This window comes from Otolemur garnettii, unplaced genomic scaffold (assembly GCF_000181295.1).
Source record: "Otolemur garnettii isolate 467f Iridium unplaced genomic scaffold, OtoGar3 scaffold00097, whole genome shotgun sequence".
In the NCBI taxonomy this organism is placed as follows: domain Eukaryota; kingdom Metazoa; phylum Chordata; class Mammalia; order Primates; family Galagidae; genus Otolemur; species Otolemur garnettii.
In genome coordinates, this window is record NW_003852492.1 from 2,625,842 (window position 1) to 2,641,203 (window position 15,362).

The following is a 15,362-nucleotide window of genomic DNA, read 5'->3' on the forward strand; positions in this document are numbered from 1 at the left end:
ATTTTGGTTATCGACATATTTCTGTTTGTATGTCTGGGACTGGAGCTGACCGCACTGCTAAGTTTTCACTTGTGTGACTTTTAGTAGGAAAGAAAATGAACCCTGGTTTCCACAAAGACATTGTTAAAAGCACATAAAATCACATGCAGGCCTCTCCATCAAGTAGCAGCTCGCCCTTGACTCCCCGTGGAAACTGCGTTCAGCCTGTGCTTTATAACTAGATGGACTGCCGTCTGTCATACTCAGAGGGGACATGGGGTGACAGTGTCTGCACCATTCCTCATCTCAGGCTTAGACCTGGAGCCTGGAGACTTACTTGAATGCAGAAGTGGGGGGCAGGAACTCTGGATGCTTTTAAGCTAGTGATATAATAGACAAGAAGAACTGTGTGTGTTTAGCAAGAAGGAGATGCCGGCCAAGTTTATTCATTCATTCAGGTGCTTACAGCACGCTTCCGGGGCTGGGCACTGCCCACGGTGCTCGGGTACATCAGGGGGTGCAACACACATCCCTGTGATCCCCGCCCTGGTGGCATGACAGTCAGGTGGAGGAAGCAATCAACAAGAACGTGAATGAATGATTGACTAAGCCGGGTGAGAAGTGGGAGAATAGGAGAGCAGGGGAAGGAGAAGGGGGGGGCAGGGCAGGCACCATGGTTCTAGCTCTGAGTTTGCCTGGTACACAACAATGATGCTCCCCAGTAATAATGATGCTGACCCCACCTGGGACAACCCCGTGCCAGGCCCCGCGCTGGTGTTTCCTTGGCCCTCCCATACACTCTGCAAGGCTGCCCCAGTTTTCAGATCTCCAAGGTAGGATTCCAGGCTCAGCTCTTGGCCTTGGCACCCCCATCTTCATTCTTTGTCTTTGGAGCAGAACTTGCTCCAAAAATGCTGGTTTTAATTTAAATCTTACATTAGAACCCCAGAGCCTACAGAAGACATTTGTTAAACTCCTTAGTATGTGGGCCCAGGCTGTCCTCTGTGGATTTGGGTGTCAGTGTGTATGTGGGGGGAGTATGTGAGTATCAGAATGCAAACACACAGGAGACACAGGGGTGGGGTGGGGTGGGGGGACAACTAGCGTCCTGCTGCTCTGACTCCACGCCCTGCTGGGGGTCTCCTGAAGACACCAACTTATTTACAGCCTGGCCAGTGCTGTTTATGGCTCTTTTAACCTCAGTAAGAAAGCAGTTCAGGCTGGGGCTGGGTGGCTTTCTGTTCCTGTCACTTGCTGTTTCACCTGTGAAAGGTGAAACAGGGTTGGGTGGAACATCCAAAGTCCTCTCAGCCAGGCTTCTGCCCCAAGAAGCTCGGTGTCCCTTCTCAGGTCACTCTGACAAGGCACTGTCTGCAAACCAGGCCTGGTTTCTTAGAGTGACAGAAAGATCCCACGATCACCCGCCTGTTGGGGAGAGGGAATTTGTGCCTTGTGTAACTTTTACATGCTCCCTCTGTCCCTGGAGGAAGAAAATGTAACAAGGGTCAATAGTAACTCTACCCACGGACAAAATTTGGGCTTGAATTTGGGCTTCGGAATGGTTACGAGATAGGTTTTCGACAGACTACCGACTAAAGGCAGAAAGACTTGAGACAGAGAGTTCTGGTGCACTAAGCTGATATCAAGTCAGAACTTGAGATGACACTTCAAGACGAAATTTCATGTTCCTGGAAGTTGGTGGTTTTTTGTTTGTTGTTTAAATTTGTCATTGTCAATTCTACTTTCTGTTCTGTTCCTGCTAAGGTGAGCCACCCTCCTACGCCCTCACACACTTGTTCTTCCCCACACCTGTTTTCCTGTTTCATCACTGCGTGTCCCACACTTCTTTCCATTGCCTGGAACCCCAAGTCCAGGCAGACCTGAGCGGCCATCAACAACCTTGAACATGCCCCGGCTCTCCCGCCTAAACTTTTACATCAGCAGTTCTCAACCTGTGGGTCGCAGGAACTGCAGTAAAGGGCTGCAACATTAGAAAGGTCGAGAACCACTGTTTTACGTCCCTTTAGTATGTCAGTTCCACCTGTGGTTGTCCTTAGATGTCACCTTGGCACCGCACCACCTGCTCTGTCTTGTTCCTGCCGCCTCTGTTCACTGTCCTCCCTCCAGAGAGGTCTCACTCAAGTCACACAGCCCCCAGGAGGGCCTCTCCTGCCCCAGTTCCACTCCCCTGTCCCTGCCGCACCTGCAGTGGCCCCGAATGTCTCCTCACCATCTTATCTGCTCGTATGATTTACATGCAGGACAGGGAACCCTTCCCTATCATTCATATCCACTCCACGGCCAAGCACTCAGGGCAGCGTCCGCACTGGGCCCAGATAAACTACTGGAAACCTAGCCAGCACCTCTTCCTGCCCCAAGAAAAGCTTTTATCGAATCTCCCCTTTCCTTTGGCGATGCTGACACTGCACGTGTCTGCAGCCTCAGCAAGGCAGCTCTGACAGTGCCCACCAGAGCCCTCGACCTCATTCCAAGCTTGTGCGCACGTGGGTCTTCTTCATTTGCATGGCTTGTTTTTTTAAGCCAGAAGAGGAATCTATTTACAAGAGGAATTGTGAAAGGAAAAAAATCAAAAATAAAAGCAGATGACTTAAAGGCATTGAGCTTGGTCTCTCTCTTCTGTCCTGGCCCTACCCCTCCTCCCAGCCACACCCCCTCACTTTCTGTTTTGCTTTTCATGCCGATTGCTAAAGACTGTAATTTAAAAACTGAACAGACTTTTCCAGAGGCATGAGGAACATGCATGTGCACATGGGTTTTTCCAACAGAAAACTGTTCTTGTCTATTGGTTCTTCTTAGCCAGAACCAGCAAAACCAGGCAATAGGAAAAGTCCATCTATGTCCCCAGGTCTTCTTCTAATTTGTCCGAGGGGCTCAGAAGGGGTGGGGGGGAATGGTTTGTGTTTCACACTGTCAGCCTGTTGTTTGATGAGGTTTGCGCTCCATTTGTTGGGATGGTTTTTATGGTTTCTTTGTTGTTCATGGAAAGACTTTGAAAGTCATAATTCTGTATCCTTAAGCTCGTCTGCTGTTCCTGCCCTCTGTCTCCTTGGGACTCACACCACCAGAGAGGAAATGAGGGAAGTTTCCAGCCAGTTAGTTGAGCAATCTCTGAATGGGGTTATGGAGTCAGGTGGAATCTTTCCGCAATGAGGTTGGGGGCACAGAATTTTAAGTTTGGTGGAGTATTCTCCAACATAATCTAGAAGCAGGCCTGGTGTCACGTCCACACAGGAGGTATGTCTCCATCCACTGGTTTCTACCACACACATCACTGGCCTTGTCCCTCTCTCTGTGGTCATTGGGCCCAGCCCTGCTCAATCAGTAGCAAAGTCTGAGAGACCCAAGAGAGCCTGAATGTGCCCAGTGCTCTGAGACAGCTTCCCCACTCAGCATGCTGGACAGGGGCTGGAGTCAGCCCCCCAGGGAGGATTTTGCCACACAGCTGGGGACATGTTTTTCTTTTCCAACTTCATGTTAGTTTTTATGTGTAGAAAGCTTTAGAAAGTGCTCTCTGTATGTTATCTCATTTAATCATTACCACAACCCCATAAGGTACATGATTCACATAAAGTTTTATTTCCATATTAAAGAAAAATTGAGGATCAGAAGAGTCTTAGGTTTCTTCCAAAGTCTCACAACAAATAATGACAGAGACAGAACTTGAACCAATCCTTGTACTTCAAATTCAGGCTCTTCCCATCACACCAGCTCCCAAGTAAGACTGAAACCTTCTCAGAATCAGTGTTACTGTTCTGTCCGCCACCCCAGCCCTACTACAGGGGAAGACTACACTCCCAGAATTTTGTGATGCTTAAAAAGTTTCTGCTGAAGTAACTTCACTAATTTTTTTTGTTTGGAAAGAATAATTTTTTAATCCAGATTTATAGATAATGTTCATAACGTACATGTTGTTTTAAAATATATATACATTGTGAAATGACTAAAGTGAGCTAATCAAGATAAGTATTATGTCACACACTGAACATTTTTCTGGTGAGAACACTTAAAATATATTCTCATAGCAATTTTCAAGAATATAGTACATTGTAATTAGCTGTAGTCACCATGTCGCAATCTCTTGAACATATTTCTCCCCTCTAACTGAAATTTCATATCCTTTGACCACCATCTCCCCAAACCCTCTCCCCCCAGCCCCTGATAACCAGTCTTTACTTCTGTGAATTCAACTTTTAACGCTGTACTTATAAATGAGATTATGTCGTATTTGCCTGTTTTGTTTTCTTGAGGTTTGCATTTATTAATTTTTTTAGAGTTTTTTAAACTTCAAGATATTAGGGGGCATACATATTTTTTTAATATGCTTTGTTTTTGTATGAGTTGAATGAAAATTATACACCTAAGCGTGCCCTTCACAGAATAGTATGGTGTGAATTTACTCATCCCGTCCTTTCCACTCCCCCTAGCTTGATTTTCACTGACATTTGTTTCCATAAGCGCCCTTACGTATCCATCAATTAGTTCTGATTTGCTATTGACTACGTGTCTTTGTTCCTCCATTCTTGGAATGTTTCACTTAGAAGAATGGTTTCTAGTTCCCTCCATGTTGTCCAAAAAGATACTGGATCACCTTTTTTTTTTTTTTTTTATGGCTGAGTAGTAGTCCATAGTACGCGTATACCACATTTTATTAATCCATTCATGTATTGGTGGGCTCTTGGATTGTTTCCACATCTTTGTGGTTGTGAATTGCGCCACTATAAACATTTAAGTGCAGGTGTCCTTTTTATAAAATGCCCTTTTTCCTTTGGGCGCATACCCAGCAGTGGGATTACTGGGGTCAAAAAGTAGGTCTACTTTCAGTTCTTTGAGATGTCTCCATAGAATTTTCCATAGAGGTTGCACTAGTTAACAGTCCCACCAACACTGTATAAGAATTCCTTTTTCTTCTCATCCACACCAGCATCTGTTGTTTGGGGAATTTTTATCCTAGCCATTCTCACTGGAGTTGGGTGATAGTGTAGTTTTTTATTTGCATTTCCCTAATGATTAGAGATGTTAAGCGTTTTTTTCATGAGTTTGTTATTCATCTTCATTTGAAAAATTTCTGTTCATGTCTTTTGCCCACTTTTTAATGGGGTTGTTTGGTTGTTTCTTGCTGTTTTGCTTGAGTACTTTGCAGATTCTGGGTATCAGCCCTTTATCAGAAGTACAGCATGTGACTATTTTCTCCTGTTCTACAGGTTGTCTATTTGCTCTTTTGTCCTCAGCTTTGCAGAAACTTTTTCATTTTATCAGGTCCCATTTATTTATTTTTGTCATTACTATGATTGCTTTGGGTATCTTCTTCATGAATTCTTTGCCAGGCCAAAATTTTCTTTTAGGAGGATTCTTACAGTTTCCTGCCTTAGATATAAGTCTTTTATCCTTCATGAGTTAATTTTTGTGCGTGGTGAAAGGTGCAGACCCTGTTATAGTCTTTTACATGTGGCTATCCAGTTTTCCCAGCACCGTTGAAAGGGATTTCATCTTTGGGTTCTCTGTTCTCATCTATAGGTCTGTGTCTCTGGTGCCAGTACCATGCTATTTTGGTTACTATAGCCTTGTAGGATAGCTTAAAGTCTGCTAAAGTGATGCCTCCCACTTTGTTCTTATTATGTAAAGTTGCCTTGCCTATCGGGGTCTTTTTGTTCTATTATGAAGCATAGAACTATTTTTTTAGATCTGCAAAAAATGGTATTGGTATTTTAATGGGAACTGCAATGAATCTGTAAATCAATTTTGGTAGTATTGCTATTTTTACAATGTTGGTTCTGCCTATTCATGAACTTGGTATATTTTTCCATCTGTTTACATCTCCTCTGCAATTTCTCAATGTTTCATAATTCTCCCTATAGGTCTTTTACCTCCTTTGTGAAGCAGATTCCTAGGTATTGTATTTTATTATTGCTGATGAGAAAGATATTATGACATCTTTTGTTTGATTCTTAGCACAACCATTGTTGGCATATATGAAAGCTACTGATTTCTGTACATGTATTTTGTAGCCTGAGAATTTACTAATTTTATTTATCAATTTCAGTAGTCTTTTAGTTGAATCTTTGGGGTTCTCTAGATGTAAGATCAGATCATCAGTAAAGATGATAACTTGACCTCTTTTTTCCCTATTTGGATACCCTTGATTTCCTTCTCTTGCCTGATTGCTCTGGCTAGGATTTCCAACACTACATTGCACTGAAGAGGTGACAGTGGGCAACCTTGTCCAGTTCCTGTTCTAAACAGGAATGCTTTCAATTTTTCCCCATTCAATATGATGTTGGCTGTGGATGTATTGTATATGGTCTTTATAATTTAGAGGTGAGTCCCATCTATGCCTATTTACTTAAACATTACTATCATAAAAGGATGCTAAATTTTGTTGAGTGTTTTTTCTGTGTCCATTAAAGGGATTCTATGGTCCTTGTTTTTTGCTGAAGTAAAATTAATCTTTCCTGATAACTTAAGAGAGAATCCTCACGCAACCTTTCTTAAAGCAGACAGTGCTAACATATCCCTAACTTGTTGTTTCTTGCTAGATCCTTCCTATGACTCAGTAAGGAGAGGAGGATGGAGCAATAACATGAATTCTGGCCTCAACAAAAGTAAGTAACTAGCATCCCAGTCTTTGAGGGGAAACATTTTCTGAGGACTGGGGTAGAGAACAGGGTCACAAGACAAAGGGAGACAGGAGCAAGCATCTACTTCCCCACTTTCTGAGTAGATATCAAAACTAATTGTCATTTGAGGGCCTGTCCATGATACCTGTTCCTTGAAAGATGACATGGGATTTTCATTTAGACCTCTGAGTTTTGTCTCATATCACCTGGTTTAGAGATTTGAAGTTTGCAGGCTTCTTAGAAGAAGGTTCTGGATGAATGAAAGGTTGCTGGATTGGAGTCAGCACAATGACCCACTGTGACCTTGCCCCTCTGATTGGTTTTTTGTTTTTTAGGGGGTTTTTTGTTTGTTTTTTGAAACAGTTTCTGTCACCCTGGGTAGAGTGCTATGGCATCATCATAACTCACAGCAACCTCACACTCTTAGGCTCATCTTAGGCTCACTCTTAGGCTCACTCTTAGCCCCTTAGCTGGGGCTACAGGTGCCTGCTACAACACCCAGCTATCTTTTCTATTTTTAGTAGAGATGAGGTTTCACTCTTGCTCAGGCTGATCTCAAACTTCTGAGCTCAAGAAATCCACCTGCCTCAGCTCCCCAGAGTGCTGGGATTATAGGTGTGAGCCACCACACCACACCTGGCTTTTTTATTTATCTTTATTTATTTATTTGCCCCTCTGATATGTTGAGAATCAGTCCTGCCAATTCCCTATCCCCATTGCATGAAAGATTGAGACAAAGGGCAACCTAATGAGGAGATGGGAGGAGTTGGAGAGATCAACTTGCGAAGTGATGATACATTGAAGTCTAGCATGTATCTCCTATAAGGGAATAAGGAAAGAGAATGACTTGTGGACTTAAGAACTCCTCGACCAGTATGTGTCAGTCTTGCTATCTCTAGAAAGTAAAATATGCCCATGAATGAGTGATGAAGGGAATTATTTCAAGACAGAGATTGAGATTATGAATTAATGCCCAAGCAATAACGAGGATCCTTTTCAATTTTAATTATTATTTGTTTACTCTGCACACAGCACTGTGCACTGTGGAATCCATATAGATGAGTCAGACATGGAAGAGTCTCATAACCGGAGGAGAGAAATTATTCATACAAATTACTTATCATCTGGGTGGGATCAAGGAAGACTGTGTAGACCTGGTGGCATTTGAGTTAGCTTTGGAAGTAAGAGGCAGGAATTGGACCTGTGGAGATGGGAGGGCAGATATTTCCAGTTGAGCTGGGACAGGGAACAATGTCAAGCTTGGCATGTCTGACAGTCAGTGAGGGCGCCAGGTTCCTGGAATCCAGGATGTGTGATGGGAAAGAAGACTGGAATGGTAAGAAAGGAGCTGGGAATGATGCTATGAAGACAGACCTTAATTCCTTAGGCAACACAGTCACCAAGGTTTTTGAAAGGAAGAGGGTACGATGGGTCTGGGGGAGAGAACAGAGTGGTGACAACACCTGTCAGGCCACACAAGAATCCACACAGACCTAAAAGACCTAAAATGCAAAAGAACAATAACGAGGATGGATGGGTGGCACGAGAGACACCAAAGAGAGGAACTCACAAAACAAAGGAGCACAGGCAGCAGGTGACCTTTGCTCAAATGTCATCTCCTTAAGCACCTCCCTCAATTGCCTATTTAAAAATGAAACCCTCAACCCCAGTACCATCAGATGTGCTATACTATTGATTTACTCTTTAAAAAATTGTTAATCCCTGTCTTCCCCATAAAATGCAAACTCTTCCATGAACTGCTTGTTCACTGCTGAATCTCCAGCATAAGGAACAGGGTCACGTGTAGGTTCTGTATAAAGAGTCCTAAAATAAAATAAATAAATGTGTCAGTGATGAATGGGTGAATGAACCAATGAGAAAGGACATCAGTCCTCCTTCTGTTTGTCAAGGTGTGTCTCTCCCCTGATGGACAATGGCCCTACTCACGGCGTTTCTTGTCCCTTGTCATAGGTCCCCCCCTCGGAGGAACACAAACGATAAGTAAGAGCACAGAACAACGGCCCCAGCCAGGTATCTGTCCAGGATGTGCAGTCTCTCCCTTGCTTCTCATGCAGCTATTGATTCCATGTGGCCACTGTTGGGATATTTAAATAATAATATCGCATATGTCGTTTCTTTTTTCCTCTCAAGGAGAGTCTATATCTGATGACCTGTAATAGACCTGTGAGTGAAGTAACAGGTACTGAAATCAGATAGAGACTTTAAATATCAGAGGTAAAAAGAAGCTTTAGGATTAAATTTCTGATGCTTTATTTTGTAAAATGAAGAAATGGAGGCCCAGAGAGGTCAAGCGATTTGCTAAAAGCCACACAGATAGTTCAGAAGAGAATTAGAACTAGGACCCCAGAGTCCCAAATTCCTGTCCATGCCTCCTATGCTTCACCAAACCTTATTTAAAAAATATGCTCGTTTGATGGCTAAATAATTTTTCTATGGCTAAATAATCATATAAGTTTTAAGTAAATCGAGATTTTAAGAACAGTCATTTTATAGCTGAAATACAAATTCTGACTAGTGTTGAAATGTCTAAGCTTAAGATCACAGAAGGGAACTGGGGAATTTGGTAGCCCAACCCATTCATTCTACAGATGAGGAAAGGCTGTACCCAGAATTTGTCCCACAGTTTGTTTGTTTATAACTTAGCTGGGGCGGGAACCCAGGCTGCTTGGTTTTCAGGTCTGTTTCTTTCATGTCACATCAGGAAAAAAAGGGATTTGAATGTTTCCAGTACTGGGTGGAGCTAAGACCAGAAGCCTCCCTTAAGCCCACTGCACACTCCACTTATTTCTTGTATGATTGACTATTAGACAGTTCTTTCCCAAATGTTTCCTTATTCTCTTTTGCGTGTGGACAACATAATCTACAAATTTTAGGCACCAAATATGAAAAAGTGATGCTGTGAGTATTCTTGTTGTCTCCGTAATTACTGAGTTGAAAACACACCAGCCATTAGGGTTTTTGACTTGTGCAAATAAAGTAGTAAAGTGTTACGAAATGAGTCCTTTCGAGAAAGCCTAAACCGTTGGAGTTTTCATATTATTGATGCTATTGTTGTATTTTTAGCAACACTGAAGCAAATTTCCTTTTTGGTTTCCGTAGATCCATATCAGATCCTGGGCCCAACCAGCAGCCGCCTAGCCAACCCTGGTGAGTTTACCTTGGCCCCCTTAGCTTTGTGAGGTCACAGAGACCTCTGTCCTAGGTCTAGACCTCTGAACTTGGGAGTAACATGTACTCCCTTCCTTGAAAGGTTCAAGGTCTGCTTCTGTAGCACGTAATTGAAAGGTCAGGGCTTCTTACTAGGTGGTAGTGCCCCTTGTTGAGGGTGCTTCTAGCAAGCAAACATGAGCCCTGCACATCTGCACTGAGGTTTAGGTTAGTCATGAAAGGCACAGGTAGATGTTTCAGTAGGGAAAGACAGGGACCAAAAGAAAAGGAAACCATTCCAATGAATTCTCAGTCATCTCCCCCATGTGCGGCACAAGTGAGTAAATATTCCAAACATGTCTTATTCTTGATTTTCGAAAGAATTGCAGTTTACTGGCCTTCTAAAAGAGGTTAATTCAGCGGGGTGCAGTGGCCTGCACTATGGGAGGCACTATGGGAGGCCTCAGCACTATGGGAGGCTGAGGAGCGAGGATCGCCTGAGCTCAGGAGTTCAAGCCAGCCTGAGCAAGAGCGAGACCTCACTTCTATTAAAATAGAAAAATTAGACCAGGCCTTGTAGCTCACGCCTATAAGTCTAGCACTCTGGGTGACTGAGGAGTCTGGATTGCCTGAGCTCAGGAGTTTGGACCAGCCTGAGCAAGAGAGCAAGACCTCATCTCTACTAAAAATAGAAAAGCAGACAGGTGCTGTGGCAGGCACCTGAAGTTCCAGCCTCTGGGGAGGCCGAGGCAGGAGGATCACTTAAGTGCAAGAGTTTGAGGTTGCTGTGAGCTACATTGATCCCATGGCACTGTACCCAGGGTGACAGAGTGAAACTCTGTCTCAGAAAAAAAAGAGAGAGAGATTAATTCCACATAAAGTAATTTGACTATGTATTTTAAGGATTTATTATTAAAAATAACTCTCAAGTGAGTTTTTCTAAGCCGCTGAGGTGGTGAGCTAATCAGCTGTTTGCAATTGTGAGGCCCGGTGCAGATTGCTGCTGGTGTCCCCTTACCCTCAGTGCCCAACCATCCCTGCCTGGAGGAAAAAGAAGGCACCAGAATCTTCTTCTGTTGTTTTTCTCTGTGCCCAAGTTCTCTGCAGACCTTAGAGCTAGAGCCAAGCCTAGGGCTCTGCCAAGGAGCAGTCAACCTCAAGCTCAGGACACACCTTCTCCCAGACTCTCCAGGCGCTGATAGAGGCTTTATCACTAAGTAGAAATCAGACAGTAATGTGGCCTTTATAGAAGAGAGTCAGAAATCTTGCCCCTGATGGCCCACATTCCATTCCCCAGGATTTGGGGCAGATTGTCTTAAGCGCTAACCTCGCTTATTATGCCTGCCCCCCTCAGTGGCAAGCAGAAAAGCTAACCGGCAGGGATAAGAAGGGGGTGTTGAGCTGACCCTACATAAAAGGAATCCCAGGGTTTCCTGTGGAGCGTGAGAAGCCACCCACTCAGGGTCCTGGGTGGTGCCTTCTCCAGGCTGAGGCACTTCTCTGGTTTGCCTCCCTGCCCGTAGGAAGCGGGCAGATCCAGCTGTGGCAATTCCTCCTGGAGCTGCTCTCCGACAGCGCCAACGCCAGCTGCATCACCTGGGAGGGGACCAACGGGGAGTTCAAAATGACGGACCCCGATGAGGTGGCCAGGCGCTGGGGGGAGCGGAAAAGCAAGCCCAACATGAATTACGACAAGCTGAGCCGTGCCCTGCGATACTACTACGACAAAAACATTATGACCAAAGTTCACGGCAAGAGGTATGCCTACAAATTTGACTTCCACGGCATTGCCCAGGCGCTGCAGCCGCACCCAGCAGACCCGTCCATGTACAAGTACCCGTCCGACATCCCCTACGTGCCTTCCTACCACGCTCACCAACAGAAGGTGAACTTTGTCCCTCCCCACCCGTCCTCCATGCCCGTCACCTCTTCCAGCTTCTTTGGTGCGGCCTCACAATACTGGACCTCCCCCACTGGTGGAATCTACCCCAACCCCAACGTCCCCCGCCACCCCAACACCCACGTGCCTTCACACTTGGGTAGCTACTACTAGAAGCTTAACCTTGGTGGCCTTCCAGCTGGAGCCCCAGCCCTCACTCTTCCTGGATACTCTGGACTCCAGAGGACACGTGTGGCCTTGAAGAGAACACAAAACTGGATGTCGTTTCTTCTTGAATAGAGCCTTTGTTATTTGTTCCTTAAAAACAATTTTTTTAAAATGTTGGTAACTTTTTTTGCTTCCTCTACCTGAACCAGCAGATGGTTAGTTCCACAGGCCAGTATGCCAGTTTGTATTCTGAGTCGCCTGTCACCTTGTGAGTATTTAGAGTACTGGAATGGTTATCTCATAGTTCTCAGAAAGAAGCTGTACCTTTTCTCGATGTTTCTATGACCAAAGCAGTTTCTTATGAACACACGGGTCTCACCATTGTAGGGCTCAGAGTCATAACGCACCATGGACTTAACCAGTGATGTCCTGGTTTGAGACTTAGTGAAAATAGAGGTAGGGAGCTTATACTCTTATAAGCTGATTCAGTGGATGGCCACTGGAACATTGGTTATAAAACTAGTGAAGTTTTCACCCAACTGGAATTTAAAAGAATGCTTGTGAGTATTTCAGAAGCCTCAGGCCCTGCAGAATTCACGTCTATGGTCCACCAGCATTCGTGTGATCATTCTGTCTAGAAGTAGTCAGGATATGAACTAAGAAATGTTAATGCAAATGCAGACATTCCTGAAAGAGAATAACCTTTGTTTTGTTTTGTTTTTTAATAATGATGACAGTGGGTCCCAGAACTTAGAAAAGTCAGAGGGATTTCTAAACTCAAACAGATTCGCAAACGCTGTGCGTTTGTCAGACGTCAGGCCAGGGTCAACCAATCAGAAGGCAACTTACTGTATAAATTATGCAGAGTTATTTTCCTATTATCTCACAGTATTGAAAATAAATAATTAAAAAATTAAAAAGAAATAAATAAAACGAGTTGACCTCGGTCACAAATGCAATTTTACTAGCAAATCAGTCGTCGTTATTTTTTTAATGTAATTTGTACATCTTCTGTCAATCTGTACATTTGGGCTGTTTGTACTGTTTTTATAGCTGGTTTTTAAAAAGCATAATGTGACTATTGCTAAAAAGAAAACGGGCTGTTAAGTCACTGTCTTGGCATACAGGGGCGCACTGGTAGCATGCACAAGCAGGGAAGGGGGAGCGTGGAAACCTTAATGCTTTGGAAATGTTTGTAAGTAACAGTGCTGCAGTTATCACAGCTCTAGAAAGAATAACCCATCTTTCCCTGGTGCAGACTTTACTGCTTTATATATGCAATATATTTTTTAGACATTAAAATATATATATAATTTTGCTAGTAATCATTGACTTTTTTAAACTATATTAAGTGTTAAGCTGAATAAATTGTGCCTTCTTTCAGAACCGAAAACGTTGTCTTATTTACCGTGGATCAGGTCAAAGGATTTCCAAAGGGCAATTTTCTATTTACTTCTTGGAGTATCAAGAGGTTTTCAAATGTACAGACTGCACGACAGCAGGAGATGTAACATCAGTGTGGTCTTTCATTGCCATTGATGACGTTTGCAGTGATTGTTTTTTCAATGTTATTTAAATGTTTCTCCAACCAAAAAGGATTTTATAAGATGACAATCTGTGTCCAAGGATCAGAATGAAAGTAACAGGTCCCCCCAGACTTGTCCAGAAGACTTAACTCTGGTGCCCCCTCCAAGCATGTTGAGGTCAGATGGCCGACCTTCTGATACTCCAACAGAGAACAGGAGCCCTGCTTCCCCCAGGTCCCAGGCCAGGATTTTATGGACATGCAGATTATAAGGTCTTTTTTTCCTAGCAAGGAAGAAACTTGCCTCAAATTGCTTCACTGTTAGGTAGCTTGTTTTCATTTCCTCTATTTTACAATAGAAAAGAATGAGACCTGGAAAGTCCTTGATGTTGCAAAGAATCAGACTCACAGCACTGGTAACCCTATAACCTTCCCAGGGTAACACTGAGTACCTTATAGACAACAGGTCTACCTAAATAAAACGGGATGTGTTCCAGATCATGGGTCTCCAGTGTTTTTAAATCTTACACCTTACCATTAAAAAATGTGCTAAGCACGTATTCCCAACAGATGTACAATGATTTGTAAACCATGTATATAAACTGTTACATCATTATTTATAAAATAAGCAAAAATAGAAAATATTAAGAGGGTGACAAAAAAACTAAATGAAAACTGAAATTTTAATGTTTTTCTCCTATTGTCTTTGTCCTTTTACATAACCCTTGCTGTTATCACTCAAAACAAAAAAAAAGTCAGTCTTCAGTAAAATGAGTATGTAGGTATATATTCATGTATGGGTTCTCCAGTGACTTTTAAGAGAGCAGAAAATAAAAGCTTGGTATCAATGACCTGAGCATAGTGGCTGAGTGTATCTAGGAAGGGTCTAGCTGGTTTCTTTTGAAACTCTGTAGCTCAGTCATGCAATTTTCACATCAGTTTTTAAATCTACCAAGTATTCATTAGGGAAAATGGAGACACTATTTCTGAGTTGTAAGATGCTCAGACCATTAGGAGTTCAGCCCTTTAAAAGGTTTTCTTTGTGTATGCTAGGCAAACACTGGTTTAGGTTCATCACCTCTACAAACCAAATGGTCCCCTGAACATGCTCCACAGTGACTTACTGGTGTGTCCCAGAAGCCGGTTCACTCTCCAACAGGATTGGGACAGCACTCCTCACAGGCATCTGTGCAATGGGAGGACTGACAGTTAGTCCCCTGCAATGCCCAGATTTAAATTTACTAGCTGGCTCCAGCACATCCAGTTGCAGAGGACAGACAGGCTCTTTCCCCCGCTGGCTGCCAGTCCAGTATTTCCCCCTTGACCACACTGGCCTGAGCCAGGAGTTGATGCCATCTATCAGGCAGGCCAGGCAAGCAGTGCGGGCAGGCCTGTGCGTGGTCCTGATGGAGGCTGCTCTCTGCACGCTTCAGGACGCTGACCAGCAGTCCTGGTGAGCAAGTCGTCTTGGCCCATTTGGGCTACTGTAATAAACCATCGTAGGTAGCTTAGAAAAACAGAAATTTATTTCTCAGAAATTCTGCAGTCTGGAAAATCCAGGATCAAGCTGTAGCGGAGTTGGTATCTGGCGAGGGCCTGTGCCTGGTTCATAGATGGTGCCTTTTTACTGCGTCCTGTCACAATGAAAGGGACGGGGTGTCCTCTGGGAGCTCTCAAATAAAAGCACTAATCCCATTCATGAGAGCTCTACCCAGAGGACCTAATAGCCTCCCAAAGACTCCACCTCCAAACTCCCTCCAAAGGTTTCAACAGATGTGAGCCTGGGAGGGGACGTGACATTCAGTCTTCAGCAAAGGCCACATTTCTTTTCCTTCATGTCAAGATATTGCTGAGTCCCGAGTGAAGGAAGTCATGCTGTCAGCATCCGCTGTTCTGAAACACTTTTAATGTCCAATAACCGCTAGAAATTTAATAATTAAAATGGTTGCTATCTTAATTAACCAATCATGTAAACAAACACTGAATGTGCAGGTGTTTACTCGAAGTC

At 43.7% G+C, this 15,362-nt stretch overlaps 1 protein-coding gene across 1 annotated transcript in view; it reads left to right on the plus strand.

Annotated features, from left to right (window-relative positions):
* The window catches only part of FLI1 (Fli-1 proto-oncogene, ETS transcription factor), a 115,760-nt gene extending 102,548 nt beyond the window's left edge, over positions 1-13,212 (plus strand). Inside the window, exons 6-9 of the mRNA XM_003795894.3 lie at positions 6,534-6,599; positions 8,586-8,645; positions 9,735-9,782; positions 11,306-13,212. Of these exons, the coding sequence (XP_003795942.1) occupies positions 6,534-6,599; positions 8,586-8,645; positions 9,735-9,782; positions 11,306-11,835 (704 nt within the window). The 3' untranslated portion in view covers positions 11,836-13,212. The remainder of the gene's footprint in view (positions 1-6,533; positions 6,600-8,585; positions 8,646-9,734; positions 9,783-11,305) is intronic.
* The last annotated feature ends 2,150 nt before the right edge of the window (positions 13,213-15,362 follow it).